General features: G+C 40.7%; 1 protein-coding gene across 4 annotated transcripts in view; it reads right to left on the reverse strand.

Moving 5' to 3' along the window:
- The window catches only part of mctp1a (multiple C2 domains, transmembrane 1a), a 393,574-nt gene that overhangs the window by 42,737 nt on the left and 334,430 nt on the right, over positions 1 to 16,407 (reverse strand). For 3 of the 4 annotated variants that reach the window (XM_060906951.1, XM_060906950.1, XM_060906953.1), the window contains 2 exons: positions 15,612 to 15,731; positions 3,398 to 3,454 (listed from right to left, as the gene is read on the reverse strand). In XM_060906951.1, coding sequence (XP_060762934.1) covers positions 3,398 to 3,454; positions 15,612 to 15,731 — 177 coding nt within the window. The remainder of the gene's footprint in view (positions 1 to 3,397; positions 3,455 to 15,611; positions 15,732 to 16,407) is intronic. The other variant, XM_060906952.1, reaches the window with a different exon arrangement.

Below are 16,407 nucleotides of genomic sequence, written 5' to 3' on the forward strand. Positions count from 1 at the left end.
AAAGGCCCTCGCCAGCCCCGGGGCTCGAACCCAGGACCTTCTTGCTGTGAGGCGACAGCGCTAACCACTACACCACCGTGCCGCCCATTACTTTACTATACTATACTATTCATTCATTCATTCATTCATTCTCTACACCACTTACCCATTGTGGGTTGCGAAGGAACTGGAGCCAATCCCAGCTGACATTGGGTGAGAGGCGGGAGAAGGAGAACACCCTGGACAGGTCACTTTTATCACTCGATAGTCAATCTATCATGGGTTTATGATACTATCACGAGTTCACTATATTACTATTCATATGTTAACATTCCTATTATTTAATAATGCTAAGTTTAAGCTGTATACAGTACAGTATGGACCATTATATAAATCCAAACCCGCTTACATTACAAAGATAATATGAATAAAATTGTTCAAGATCAACATTCTTACTACAAGACACAATGCATATGACCCAGTGACCCTTGGGGCAAACTGCAGATGCACACAACTGCAAGACAGCTGTGCTGCCATATTGACTATTAGCCCTAGTCTCCTAGCGCTGAGCCCCAATGCTCCTATTTAAATCCACACGTATGTATTCGGTGAGGTTTAACAATAACACTGTGGTGCAAGGGAAAGCTCATTATCACCTGGGTAATTACCTGCCGTTCCGTCTGTGTGTTTACTTTAGTTTGGCGGAGCAGGTGTTAAAGATGTTTCGGCTGTTATTATGCCGGTTGATGATGTCTTTGGTGGAGACAGTGAGTTCTCCTGAGACCGGCTTTTTCAACACAATATGCACACACACAGGCACAAACATTGGCATGAGCCTGGCAAACAGCGGGGAGGAGGAGGATTCAACAAATACATGGCTTACGCTTGTGATGTTGGAGCATAGAGTATGGCCCTTTGGCAGGAAGAAATGGCTTCATTTTCACTTGTATGTGTATTGTGAGAAACTTTTTCAGGCGAATAAATAAAAAAGGTCCTGCTGAGTTATTGGGTTCATAAAGCGGTACATGATGTAGGCAACAAACAGCAGTCTAGGTAGACTTATGGACTTCAATCCCACATCTGGTGGACAGGAAAAATTATTCCAGTGCCGTGCACTGCCACAAATCTAAACCTTCGAGGTCTGATATAAAGCGTTCATTTCACCTGGACAGGTGTTCAGTCAAAACAATATGCCTGATAAACCTACCCCATGATACCTTCTACTGACCTAGAGGTAGCTGCTGGTTCTTACATTTGTTTTCCTTTTCCTTCTCCAGGTGTCTGCTCCAGTTTAACAACTCAGGTGTCCCCATCAATTAGCCTTGAATTTAGACTTTCATTGAGAGTATGCGACTAATATCTACACTAACTCAGAAGAAAGACACTTTTCACGACCGCCCAACAATCTGCTAAGTGAAAACACGTGTCCGAAGCTCAGGCCCTGCCCGCGAGGGGTCCAAGGTCCAATGGGAAGCAGGTGCTCCACTTTTTTGCCACGTAATACCCCATTTAGCCCCAGGGCCAAAGGTTATGCAGCTAATAGCTGCCTGGTGCAGGGCGGGGATAGAGCCAAGCATGAGGCCAGGCTAAAACATCTGGGACGTATTGCACATACTTGCAACATATGCTTCAGGTTCAATTAAAATGAGGCCTTGGCACATTTATTCATCCTTTTTTTACTCTGAAACCTTCCTCCAGTAAAAAGGGCCTCCCCTGACCTGACCTTAATATTTTACTATTTGAGCAAACAGAAGAAGTAATGAGAGTGCAGGGTCGTAGGCTCTAAGCAAGGGAAAGAGAGAGAGAGAGAGATGTGAAATCCCACTTATATTTCATTCACCCTTGAAAGTACAGTGAACTTAACCAGTTGTGAAGGAACAGGACAGTGTCAGAGGAGTCGTAATCAAGAGCACATAAGACAGAAGAGGGGACGAGGGAAAGGGAAATGGGAGAAGAAATAAAGAAGAAAAATATCCCTTTTCAAATTTGTAGGCAGCTGAAATGAGACACTGGCAGCCAGGAGGAGGGGAAAAAATCGTTTGAATATGCGCACAGTGAGATGTAGCATACTGTAGGTTTTATAGTGTAGGATATAGAGGATGCTTACTGTCATAATGATCATAATCATAGATCCTTGACTTACTAACACTGTGACTTTCACCAAATATGAAAACTAAAAGTGTGTCGGCTCAGAGATAAATCTTCAAGAGTGAAATGCCGTTTGTGATGTCTCGCCCCGTGATTAATGTGGGTTTGTTCTACAGGTTTGCCAAAGCAAATGAACACTGACCAGGACACCATATTAGGGTAATTGTAATTGTAAGGCAAACACGATATAAACCATCCAGACAAAACAAATGAAAATGTGGGAACAATCACCGCACACTGGCACAAGTTTCAGCCTCATTTGTTTCAACTTCAAACCAGGTTCACTAATCATACACGACACAACTCTACAACGAGCAGCTAATTATCAGTACCTTGACCTTATGTTTGTGTCTAAAGATGAGGCTTTTTCTTTTTCTCTTCTTGACCTTCCTGCTTTCTGGTAAGATTTTTCAATTCACGGAAAAAAATTAATAAATATTCATCGGTACACAAAAGCATATACTATTACGGTTTGGTTGAGAAATAGTTCAAGCCCAATTTACATCGCATCCTGGTGCCATTAGAGTTGTGCGCACAATTAAAACATGATCTTATCCACGTTACCATTTAAAGTGCATTTCACCGTTCTTACAAATCACAATTCTCAGATTACACTCACCTTTGTTTCATGAACCTTCAGTAAACAGACCCTGTATGATATTGACCCGTTTACATATAAATTTTGAAGAAGAAAATATCTTAATTCATCCACGTAATGTGGCTACCTCTCAATCTTCCACTTCAATTCCCCAAAACAATCATCAGCTCGGTCTTTCCATGCATTCAGCCTGCTATTAATTACTCTTCAATGGCCCGAAGAAATATCAGAAGCTCAACACTGGGACTTTCAAACCTGGTTTATTTATGGCTGATTCATTTACCTTTCCTTTATTCCGGGCTTGGGGAAAAAAAACCCAACATCTTAGCGGTTACTTTGACCGTTTGAGCTCGTAGTTTGAACTGAAAACGCACAGCTGTCGACTTGAGCTATTTGTGATGTTCTCAAAATGTGAAAGCTCAGCAAGAGAAATATTTCCTGAACTGAACCATAAGCATAAAAAATGATCAGTAACTTTCATTCAATCTGAATATAATGTTAAAGGTTTTGGTTTTTATGCAATTACAAGGTAAATTTTGAAAATGAAACATTGTCAAAGATATCTTCAGGGCCATCTGCATCTCGGAGCATTCACTAATATTTTGTTTAGCCTGTCACCTAACCGTGAATCTGCACCAGAGCACAAACTAAGTCCCCGTGAGTGATAATTACCTTGTCATCTCTGTCAGAGTCCTCGTCCTCACCCTCCAGCAAATCCTCCACTGCTTGCTGATGAGCATGTAAAAGAACAGAAACAAATGGGAATCAATTTCATGTGCACAATGTGTTGCATTTCTACATCCATCATGAAAACTGTTCTTTGTGTGTGTGTGTGTGTGTGTGTGTGAGAGAGAGAAAGCCCATTACAGTGATGCTTGAAAGTTTGTGAACCCTTTAGAATTTTCTATATTTCTGCATAACTATGACCTAAAACATCATCAGATTTTCACACAAGTCCTAAAAGTAGATAAAGAGAACCCAGTTAAACAAATGAGACAAAAATATATTTGATCATTTATTTACTGAGGAAAATGATCCAATATTACATATCTGTGAGTGGCAAAAGTATGTGAACCTTTAGGATTCACAGTTAATTTGAAGGTGAAATTAGAGTCCGGTGTTTCCAATCAATGGGATGACAATCAGGTGTGAGTGGGCACCCTGTTTTATTTAAAGAACAGGGATCTATCAAAGTCTGATCTTCACAACACATGTTTGTGGAAGTGTATCATGGCACGAACAAAGGAGATTTCTGAGGACCTCAGAAAAAGCGTTGTTGATGCTCATCAGGCTGGAAAAGGTTACAAAACCATCTCTAAAGAGTTTGGACTCCACCAATCCACAGTCAGACAGATTGTGTACAAATGGAGGAAATTCAAGACCATTGTTACCCTCCCCAGGAGTGGTCGACCAGCAAAGATCACTCCAAGAGCAAGGCGTGTAATAGTCAGCGAGGTCACAAAGGACCCCAGGGTAACTTCTAAGCAACTGAAGGCCTCTCTCACATTGGCTAATGTTAATGTTCATGAGTCCACCATCAGGAGAACACTGAACAACAATGGTGTGTATGGCAGGGTTGCAAGGAGAAAGCCACTGCTCTCCAAAAAGAACATTGCTGCTCGTCTGCAGTTTGCTAAAGATCACGTGGACAAGCCAAAAGGCTATTGGAAAAATGTTTTGTGGACAGATGAGACCAAAATAGAGCTTTATGGTTTAAATGAGAAGCGTTATGTTTGGAGAAAGGAAAACACTGCATTCCAGTATAAGAACCTTATCCCATCTGTGAAACATGGTGGTGGTAGTATCATGGTTCAGGCCTGTTTTGCTGCATCTGGGCCAGGACGGCTTCCCATCATTGATGGAACAATGAATTCTGAATTATACCAGCAAATTCTAAAGGAAAATGTCAGGACATCTGTCCATGAACTGAATCTCAAGAGAAGGTGGGTCATGCAACAAGACAACGACCCTAAGCACACAAGTCGTTCTACCAAAGAATGGTTAAAGAAGAATAAAGTTAATGTTTTGGAATGGCCAAGTCAAAGTCCTGACCTTAATCCAATCGAAATGTTGTGGAAGGACCTGAAGCGAGCAGTTCATGTGAGGAAACCTACCAACATCCCAGAGTTGAAGCTGTTCTGTATGGAGGAATGGGCTAAAATTCCTCCAAGCCGGTGTGCAGGGCTGATTAACAGTTACCGCAAACGTTTAGTTGCAGTTATTGCTGCACAAGGGGGTCACACCAGATACTGAAAGCAAAGGTTCACATACTTTTGCCACTCACAGATATGTAATATTGGATCATTTTCATCAATAAATAAATGACCAAGTATAATATTTGTGTCTCATTTGTTTAACTGGGTTCTCTTTATCTACTTTTAGGACTTGTGTGAAAATCTGATGATGTTTTAGGTCATATTTATGCAGAAATATAGAAAATTCTAAAGGGTTCACAAACTTTCAAGCACCACTGTATCTGTATCCTCTTGATCATGAGGTTAAAACTTCACTTAAACCTTCAGCTTGGACACAGTGCTAAAATATACATTTCAGTGAACCAAGACCACAAGACAAGCAAAGTTACCCTTAACCAAAATTACGGCCACTTACTGTAATTCTCTTTAACAGACATACAGTGAGGAAGAAAAGTGATGGACATGAGCACCAATGGGACGGGACCCATCTTAACAATCTGAAATGAATTTAAGCCGAATTGTAGTTGTGCTTGGCGTCCACAAAAACTCAAGGTGAATCAATATTATCCAGGCAACAGAGGTTAATTATGCTCTCATGTTTAGCACTGCAGAACAGCCAGATGTGTAGTACAGCCAGATGTGCAGCACAAAGCATCTTTCCACTCAGTATAATCTGCTGTAAGAAACGGGACGTGAAGAACCTTGGAAAAAAAAATGTATTCACAGAGGTTTTATTCTTAACTATTCGGTTAATTGAAGTGTCAAATAACCTTTGTTCGGTTACGCATACAAGTCTCCAGAGAAAACCAGGGTGTCATTGAGCAAATCCCGTTCTCCTCTAAATACCTATTTTACTCTGTAATACACATGGAGGCCTGCATTGTAAAGAGATTTTCAAATGCAAGTAAAAGAATTTGATTGTACGTCTAGTGGACTTGAGATCACTACCAAGAGCCACTTATTTCTTAAGAAGGAAATATTTGCACACATTATTACTTTCCTTCATCATTCTTTCATTCATCAGAATATTTCTGAACAATTAAAAAAAAACCCTGCACGTCCCAGGAGAATCACATATCTTTTAGATATTTGAGATAAATTACATATCCTGTATATTACATTCATATAAAATATTTTAATCGGCTTAAAATATACCCCACAATTCACATTTGCCATAGCAGGTGACTGTTTATTTACTGTATGCGTCTGTTTTTGTCCTCGTACATGTGCAGTTAAAAAGTTTGCGTTCCCCAAGGTTTCTGGGTAAAAAAAAAAAAAGAAAAAGAAAAAACAGAAAGAAGTTTTGTCATGACCATCTCAGTCTCCTGACCTGACTTGAATGCAGTGTATAACATCTGACAGTTTTAAAGGAGAACTGAAGTCATTTTTAAACTTGCTTTATTTCTTAATTAACATGTTATTCAATTACGTTTCCGATTTTAGTAACCTTATATCGTGACTCGTATTGGCAACTAATTGCAATTAAATATTATACTTATCAGCCTGTTCGGTTTTTAGCCGTGTTGAATTTAGTTCGTTTGGTCGACGGCAGGCGTCGCTTATCCGTGCGATCTACACGAGACTTGTGCGAGACTTCGAAACGTGACGTGTCAGCCAGGTGTCAGTGCCGCCATTTTGAAAACTGTTTTCCAAATTAAATATTGTACAAAAACGATGACGATTACTGCCTACTTTTTTCAAACTTTCCTGGTCGCTATCAAAACAAACAAAACTTCCGGCTTGACTCCGTCAGCCCTCGAATGAGGGCGCGTGCGTCTTTTGACAACGTCGGCAGATGTCGGTCACTTTGATTTCCGCTGTACGTTTTACTTCCGTCCTACGATGTCTCGCACAGGTCTCAACGCATCTCGTTTACGGTCATTGCTTTGACACATGGACTGATAAACACTCGTAACTTGCTATAGCACTGACAAAATAGCCATCAAAAATGCATTCCTATATTTAATAAAATGAGATAAATAGAATTTTGATAATAAATTTGCCTTCGGTTCTCCTTTAACAGATATTTCAAGAAAAAGTCTGGCAAAGACTGGTCACGCGGTCTGCTGAGCACAGGGATGTCAGACACATACAATCATTAAAACTTTGTCTATGGAAAACATTATAATGTGTGATGTATTACAGTGAAAGAAGTCATAATATGATAAAATGCAAGGTCAGTGAATGATTGTCACTGAAAGAACAAAAATACTGTCTGTACTGATAATGTAGATGGATTAATTATTCACACACATCCCATCATAATTTACCAAGCTGGAGAAGCCAATACAGAGGCACAGGCACAAATATCAGGCAGTGTGCTGGCAGACATATAAAGAGTTTATCTCGGTCAATTGAAAACACTCTATCAAGCATGTGTGGCCCCTGGGAGCCCGAAAAGAGTCCATATCACATGCCTATTTTCATTGCCGGAGGAGGGAACATGCACAGATCGTTATTTCTCTTCTTGCGGCTCGTCTTGTCAATCACGCATCAAAAGCTTCAAGGTCATGTGTAGGCTATTTACATAAAGCAATTTCTACAAATACCAACCCCCTCCGTACCCCCACCCCCGCCGAAATCTATCGCAAGGAGCAATTTCTTTTTATTATTTTTTGACTTTCCGCATCACATAAATGAGTTTTCTGTGACATCCAAAAATTGTTACTTAGCAAACAATAGCTTTTGTTCCTTTGTCTTGGCTAAAAGGCAGAGTGCACGCTGCCATAAGCCTCTTATGTAAATACTGCTAGAGGCAGAAACAAAAGGAGGGTTCAGGAGAGATGGAGGAATTGCTAGGAGTGAACTGATGATGCTTTGTGCTAAAGGGTGAACAAATCTACCAGAGTAATGTGGTTTCAATAGCAGGGTTAAGTAGAGGCTAGTCTCGATTATTTGAGAGAAAAAGACAATCAATCATGTTGTGCAAATTGAGCATTTAGCAATCAATGAAGAGGAGAATAAGCATTTTTGAGGGGAAAAAAAAAAACAAGGTCATGAATCAGTCAGAGTGGGTCTTTTACTGACAGTCACAGAGAGAGAGCACAAGATCCTCTGCAGTTTGGCCTTTCAGCTAGCATTGGCACCATCCCCAGCCCTGCTCTGTGACATTCATCTTGGCAGGTTAATGCACTTTTTCTCTCCTCCACTATCAGCAAAGGAAGAACTGTGCTATCTGTGCTTTTAATTCTAACCTTCACCATGACAGGTGCGCCGGGAATAGATGCCCAAGCCAGACAACCCATCCGACATGAAGATATATACTTTCATTTTTTGCCCCAACCCCTCTCCCCTCCTCTTGCTCCTCTTTGAAATGGAAGACATCTCTAGCGTCTCCAGCTGCTTGGGGCATGGTCCTGCTTTGTATGCGGTGTGTGGATCAGGGGGACCCGGGAGAGCCCAAGCCTGGAAGGCTGATAAGGACTCTCGCCGGAGCACCTCCAGCCCAAACAGTCTCTTCACAGGCTGTCAGAGCACTGCTGGTCAAAGGGAGGGCTTGTGCTCATGCCAATGTTGGCTGTCTCTGGCTTGACCCCTGCAGAGGCTGAAGTCAAAGACTGAAGCTACTGGCAAGAGAGGCAGATTGCAAGGAGAGGAGCACTAATTGGTCGACGTATTGATTTAGCAGAAGAATAAACACTGTTTTTGCCAATCGGTCTTGGTTGCCTAATGCAGTTATGTATGCTAAGAGAGCTAAATAGGCTAAGTAATATAAGGTCAGACTCGGTGCTGTTCTGTGTGGCAGAGACACTTTGTCTCTTTAGGGCTGAGCTTTACAAGGCAAACACATTGATCAGAGAGCTGCTGGGTTTAGCGCTGCAGTTCAGAAACATGCCAGGGTCAGGCAGTCCCACAAGTAAGAAGCTGCATCATAGCGTTTCATCCCATGGCTTTTATTCAACTCTAATCTGTAACATGGTACAGACCCTGAGGATACCTCAAAAACACAGTCAGTGTTCTGTAAACAAAACCCTGCCAGCAAGAAACACAGTTGCATCAACAACAACAGCAGCAGCAGCAGCCGTGACAAAGCTGTGTAGATCATCCACATTGTTAGCAAAATCTCAGGTACAAAAGTTCACAGGGATGAAGTGTAGGGAGCTGCCAAAGTCGCTTCTCTCCTCGCTTCAAACCTCGTCTGTGAGCGACTCGGAGCCATGCTGGCACGGGGGAAATCAGCGGGGCAACAAACGCTGCCAGTTCAAAGTGACGTGACCTTTTGATTTTGTCACCTGTCAGGGGCTGGCACGGAGGAGCGGAGATATGTCTGCCAGCCGCACAAGATTCAACGTCTTGCTGGCGGGAGTGCATTGTTGGAAGAGGTGGTGGCACTGAGGTGGATTAAAGGCCCGAAAAACCGCTCTCCTTCTCTTCCTCATCTTCCTCCTCCTCCACCTCCTCTCTTGGCCCTGCCATCACACACACACCTCTTTTTTTTTTTTCGTGTGCCATCCCAGTCGACTCAGCCCAGAGCCAGAGCACCAGGCTGAAAGAAGAGTTAGCATGGAGCACGATTGAGAGACAGGCTCTCATTTAGTTTCCCTTTATATTTCACTGTGCAGTGATTGACACTGGAGGTGGGCTTGACAGGCTCCACATTTCCCCCAGAGCAACCCACCTGTACCAGAAGACGGTAAGGAAAAGCACAGCCTATCCTTTATTCATGAAGCTCCATCCAAGCGGTTTGTTTTTCAAATTACACACACAATGGGAAAAAAATAACAGACAAAGCACAGCTCAAACCAGACAAAACGAAAGAAAGGGGAAACTGAAAAACTTGATTAAACTACCTGTACAGCTTCTTACTGAGTGAGTCAGTAAAAATACACTTGGTTTAAATGACCACCCTCGACTTTTTTCTATGATACTGAAGCAACAGGGGTCTTATCGTGCTGCTCTTTCTCCGGCCACATGACATGATGGCAGCTTGTTCCACACTGACGTCAGACGGTAAGTTGGACAGAGTGATGGATCGATGACAGGCTTCTCCTTGAGATCAAGCCTCATGGGAGACACTGACGCTTTAGATCTTCCAGCTGACTGTCTACATCACAGTGTTTAAAACAATGCACAATCCCGTACTCACTTTCAGTGGGTTGTGAAGTATTTAGAAACAATACCACATGGAAATACAGTTTCAAAAACAAGACCAAAAAAAAAAAAAAAACATTCCTCGCTTGTGAAGTAGTCAGACCTTGTCTTGAATATCTTTGTGGTACATGCAAATATGGAAGGCCTTTGTATCAAAACGACTTACAAAAGCATGAGAAATGTCATGGCATCTACTACAGATTCTATACACATTCATTTCAGTGACATGAAAAACAGCCAGAAATAAGACACAAAAGAAAGACAAAGGCATGAAGAGTACATTATCCCTGCCCTCAAACCACTGACAAGGTTACTGAGAAGTACCTTAAAATGCTTAATTGCATACGGGCTGGTGAAAGAGATGTCACTATGTTTCTCCAGCTCTGGCAGAATTTGCTATAATTAACACCTTTGAAACATCTGGTAAAGTGTTTTCCGGGCCAGTGGATTCAGCAGCGTGGGTCTTTCAGGGCCCGCCACGGGCCCTGCTCCTCTCAATTCCAACTGAGCTGTCCAACGCTTGACTGAGCCCAAGTGGTCGTTATGGAGCCCCACCAAAACCTTCCAGGTCTCCAAACAAACTGAACTGGAAGCTGGGGGTGGAGGGGAGGTCAGTGAAGGCACTGAGATCACTGGCTCTCTACAGGAAATGAGCCAGACACTGACAGGTAATGTCAGACTAGCTTGAGCTGCCAAGTTGTAGCTTCCTGACCTGTATAGTGAGGGCAGTTCCAAGCATCACCAGTAGGAGTCTCCTTTATAACCACTGTAATATAATGAGAACTCTGAAGTGCATCGAGCTCATTCTGGCTTTTACAATGATTGTTACAGATCAACAGGGTTGGTCTAGATTTGTTCTCAAATGGTCCAGATGATTGACAGATCTGGTCCATTTTTGTTCTGATGATCGACAGGCTCGGTTCAGAAGTCATGATCTGTCTGACTTGCATCCAAAGATGGTGGCACCCCCTCTGAACCCCTAATTCATCCTCATAATATCCATTCATTGTGGTTTGGAAATTCCTCTCTAAGGAACCGAAGGAGCCTACTTATACAGTTCTCAGACCAGCTAAACATCTTCCACTTTGGAAACACCAGTTTGAGAGGATACTCTGATGTTTAGAGTATAGCCTTCCCAGATGGTAAAAAGAGCTTTTAACAATAACAGGCTCTGACAGAGAGGTCAGGTAATTGGTGGAGGGGTGGCATGGAGAGCACAGGGAAAGAATACGAGAGTCAGGGGTCAGCTGACTACAGGTTAAGAGTTGAGTTAGCATGTCAACCCTTGAGGTAACAACCTTCAATTAAATGACAGCCGAAAGTGAGAGTTTGTTTTTTTCCTGAATATATTGTAGTACATATTTTACATATATATATATGCAGGTGATTATAGAAAATCGTGTGCACTGATTAGTTGAGTAATTCGGACTATTTCAATTATGAAAGAAAGAAAATGCTGTTCCTAAAAGCACTAAAGATGCTACGAAGTTTGGTCTAAAACTATTCAAAGGTAAGGTGGTATTGCGATTTATTTTATCGCTTTCAAAACAAAGTATTTTATGTGAGTCGCATAGATAAGTGACACATTACGTTTGCATGCTGCTTTTGAAGTTTGAAATAATTTTTTAAATATGATTTTTTAAAATAATCGCCTGTGTATTTATACCAAGACAATTATCCGCCTCAGGCTCAGAGAATAATCACCTTGAGTTCGTCTCAATAAATTTGGGCACTTCTTGTTTGTGAATGTGTCTCTATAATAACAAAAAAAAAATCATACATTGGTTTGAAGATATGAAGTGTATCTTCTTGTGTTGAAAACATCAAGGATCTGAGTGACTTATTTCCTGATATTTCACTCCGATGATGTCACTCCCAGTGTTTTCCCACTGGCTGGACGTGCGCTGTCAAAATGGCGAACCGGTTCAAAATTGAAATTCTTTTGATTAATTTGCGGATTTTTTTATGGGTGTGTCCATATAATAAAAACAATATTACACATTGGCTTGAAGATATGAAGGGCTGAGTGGAGTGCTCATGTCTTCCAAAGAGAATTAGCCTTTGACAGGCTTTTGAAAAATCATAACTTTCCAAATGCTGACATTTGGCGAAGGGCATTGGTTTAATTTTACATGTTGTTTAAAGCAACTGCCAGTGGCTAGGTCTTTCCTTCTTTCTCTTTTCCTGATTGTGTCAGTGCCATGACTTTGGTTTCATGAAGCAGAAACCGCACAGAGGAAACCACTTAACTAGAAGTTAATTCCACGGCATATTTAGAAGACTAGGATAAGCTGTTGAACACAAAAATGGAGGACCAGGAGAGAAAAGATGCACCTTTATCTACTTATAGTGTGTTTGTATTTTGTGTTTGCGTGTTTATTTCTTCAGAGACAAATTTTTAATAGGCTATATTTATTGCAACATGGGCATATTACATTGGTATTGGAATAAGCTAAATAGACTCATACACAAACAAAACAGCAGGGGGTGGTCGTAAAATACTGGGGAAAAGATTTACACAGCATGCATCAACAGCCCTTCTAAATTAAGAATTATATGGTAGGCTGACTAACTCAAAGATGCAATAGGTTTTCCATAAAGTTGGAACGATATGAAGAGGTAAGAAGTGGAGAATGTAGTCAGGGGATAAGTGATGAAGTCTCATGGTAGTTTGTTGACTGAGAAAATGCTTCTCACCTCTGCAGTCATCAGATATGAGAACACGGCATCTAGCCGGCGGCTTGCGACCGTCACACAAAACATACACATTCTGCTCGGTGTAACTTTCAATATGAGGGCATTCTCATTCATATTCATGTTATGGGACATACGATCCCACCCATGTGCTTATACAGATCCATGTGGATATCACAGAAGCCTATCAGTAAGCCTCACAGCCTGGGCAGCTCTTTAACTCTCAGTGAGAGGCAGGCCGGCCACTGCGTCGTAGCAGCCTGTACTTATCTGTCAGTGGGTTTAGTGGAGAGTTAGACACAGCGTTATTTGAAATTATATCCTGCCAACAACTAGGAGCTTGGCACCACTACTCAAGTGACAGAAACATGAATGACAAAGTTTTACTAGGGGAATATTTTCAAAGCTCATCGCTTAACTGAGCTCCAGACATGAAACTTGTAAAAAAAATATATATATAGAAAACATAGAAAGATACAATTTTGGACGGCTGGATCACTGACAAATAACAGCGTCAAGGTAAAATCCTGTACAGAAAATATGATAACTGGCATAAATATTGCATGTAAATGCAGTGAGTGAAAAAAAGCATGTAAAGTGGGGTCCACAAGTCGGAAAGTTTTAGTAGGATTTTGAAAAAAATGTAAAACAAAAAAAAAAAGACAAAAAAAAAGGAAATATCTTGAATAGTCAGTGCTCAATATTCTGCACTATTTCGACATCACTATTTAAATGCAAGCAAATTTGCAATCTTGGCCATGTTGCTCTTTATACGAAAGCTTAGAATTGATCTATATACTTGTTCGGATGATAATCCGAGTGATTTGATTTAAACTTGTTTGTCAGATTTTTATACGAACTCATCGAGTATATGCCAGTGCGCTGTCATAAAAGCAATACGGGGACGAAGAAATTTAGAAATTCATGTAAACTTTTCTAAAATTCTGCTTTTCGATCATGCTGTTGCTGAGGATATAAACTGTGTTGTAGCTGTTGCGTTGGATTAGAAAAAGAAAACACAATAGGAGGGGGCTAATACTTTTGCAACACACTGTAAATGTACTGTAAATGTGCACCTTCAAACATACGCTCCTTCAAACACATGCCCGCACACATCCTCTCTCTCTGTCTCTCACACACACACACACACGTTTTATATATATATATATATATATATATATATATATATACACACACAAGGACAAGCCGTGTACAAATACAAGAACCACTTGAATTTTTTTTCAGACTTCCTCTGGAGTTGATAATAAAGTAACTTCCTTTTCTAATGACTGCAAGAGAGAAAGTGGCCAACCTCATCAGTGTGTTGCAGTTTAATGAAAAGCAGACCCCATGTGTATGCGCTCGTGTGTGTTTGTTTATTGTGTCAGTGAGCGGAACTCTCTCGCTCTTGCCAGCCCCACGAGTGGCTCATCTGTTGTGGTTACAGTCGTCAAAATGCTGAACAATAGAGTGTATGAACGACTGAGGGCTCGTGGGGAAGCAGCTTTCACATTCTCCATGCGTTTTATATCCGCAGATCCCAAAGGTATAACCTTTGACCCATTACCTGCTTTTGGAACCTTGACCCGTGATCCGGATTAGTTTACAGTTACCAGAAACACAGCACAGCACGCTGTATAAACGTGTAGGATAAATAATGACGCTCACCAGTTCACACCAGACGGATAGCGCAAGCAAAGACATAAACAGATATTAAGCAGGGGTCCGTGTGTGCGTGTGTGTGTGTGTATTGCTTGACTATGTAAATATAGTCTTTAACTTCAAGCCTTTTTCCTTGTTTGATTTATTCATGCAAATTAAAGCGCATGGAGATAAATGTATAGATGAAGTGAACAGGCAGGTAAATATATACAGGACATTTTGGGCCCTGGTTTCAGAATTTTTGCAAACAATGTCGCCATCTACAGGAAAAAAATCAGAGCAGTCGTGTTGAAGGTGATTTGATCTTTCCTTCTACTGCACACTCTGTGTTAGTTTCGCTCACTTTGACGGACACGCGTGATATGAAAAGTCAAAAAGAACAATAAAGGGAATTTTATTAAGGACAAAAATGCTGTAATGTCTCCAGGACACCCAGAAAATGTACTGCTTATATCTTACCTAGCATATTTCTGTAAAGCGACATCATATTTGGAAAGGTTTGTATCATGTTAAAATCCTATTCCAGTGGGTTTTGGAAAAAAAATAAAATAAATAAAAAATGTAATGTTTTTCTATGTACTGAATATTTCAATTAAGCAGATGACCACAGAACATCACCGTTCAACACATTTTTTAAAATCAGTTTTGCATGGTATAAAATTGAAACGAGGTCTGGAATAGATTTTTAAAATTAAGTTAAATCAAATGCATTTCAATAATAATTTTAAAAAATGTAACGAATTGTGAAAATGCACGTATCTTCTGTAAATTTCTCTTTGAAACTGTTCATAAAAATACTACCTTGAGGAAAAGTTCTTTAAGATGCTCCAATTTAATCGGACGATTTTTAAAATATTCAATATTTAAAATCCAAATGAGGGCATGTAGTCTATATAATTTAACCGACTTTATCTATAAATAATATTAAGACGTTAAACAAAACTACACTTTCCTGTCTCTCTACATGAACTTTCTCGAACATAAACTGCTCTGTATTTTAGACGTGATTTAATTCTAATTCCAATACATCATTTTAATCATTTATTAATTCATATTAATAATTTAATAATAAATGTTCAATATTCAGTGTAATCATGATTTGAAAAAAAAAAAGAAATAAGTTCACAATATTCAAAGTACCTAGTTGTTGTTGGGTTTTTTTTTTTCACTATAATGAAAGGAAAGAGAAGGTGCGTCTCTAAAAGGCTGAGGCGCGGCTGAAGCGAGAGTGCAGGTTCACTCACCACGTCTCGCTGTCTGCTGTCCTTCCCCGAAGCGATGAGGACGTAATTCCAGGCCAGCAGGAGCAGCAGAGCCAGCGGGATCATGTAGAGCTCAAAGTTCCACACCACCACTATGAAGAGCTGTCAGGATGGACAGAGAGATGGAGAGAGAAAGAAAAGACTAGACGTGAAACAGTGGAAAAGTCACACTGGATATTTCTCTCATTGTGTACAGCGATTCATTTTAATCATTACCGAGCAGGGATTATTAATTCTTACATGGACGTCCACATGTAAATTCTATATAACTGTACAGTTTTAAACATTGAGTTGTAAATTATAGTAGTAGCTCAAAATGAAATAAAATAATGTTCATATTCAGGGAATATTCAATATACTTTCATGTAATCTTCATTTTATTCGAGTCGGGGTTATGGGAGAGCTGGAGTCTGTCCTGGGAACACTGTGCATGAGGCATGAACACACCCTACAGAGACATACACACACACACACACACACACCTAGGGCCAATTTATTTCGTGTAGCCCGTCTGCCTACAGACGTGTTTTTGGGAGGTGTGAGGAAACCGGAGAACTCTGAGGAAACCCGCATGGAGAACACTCTCCTGAGATGTTATACACTAACCCGAGCTCAGGTTCGAACCCTGGAGCTGTGAGTCAGAAACCCACTGTGAGTCACTGCACCACAGAGTCTCCACAAAAAATGGTAACTCAAAAAAAAAAATCATTTTGAATTGAAATCAAATTCGAGCAGGAATATCTCCGAGGGCTGTTTGCAATTTGAGAATAAAACACAC

Source organism: Neoarius graeffei, chromosome 24, assembly GCF_027579695.1.
Source record: "Neoarius graeffei isolate fNeoGra1 chromosome 24, fNeoGra1.pri, whole genome shotgun sequence".
In the NCBI taxonomy this organism is placed as follows: Eukaryota; Metazoa; Chordata; class Actinopteri; order Siluriformes; family Ariidae; genus Neoarius; species Neoarius graeffei.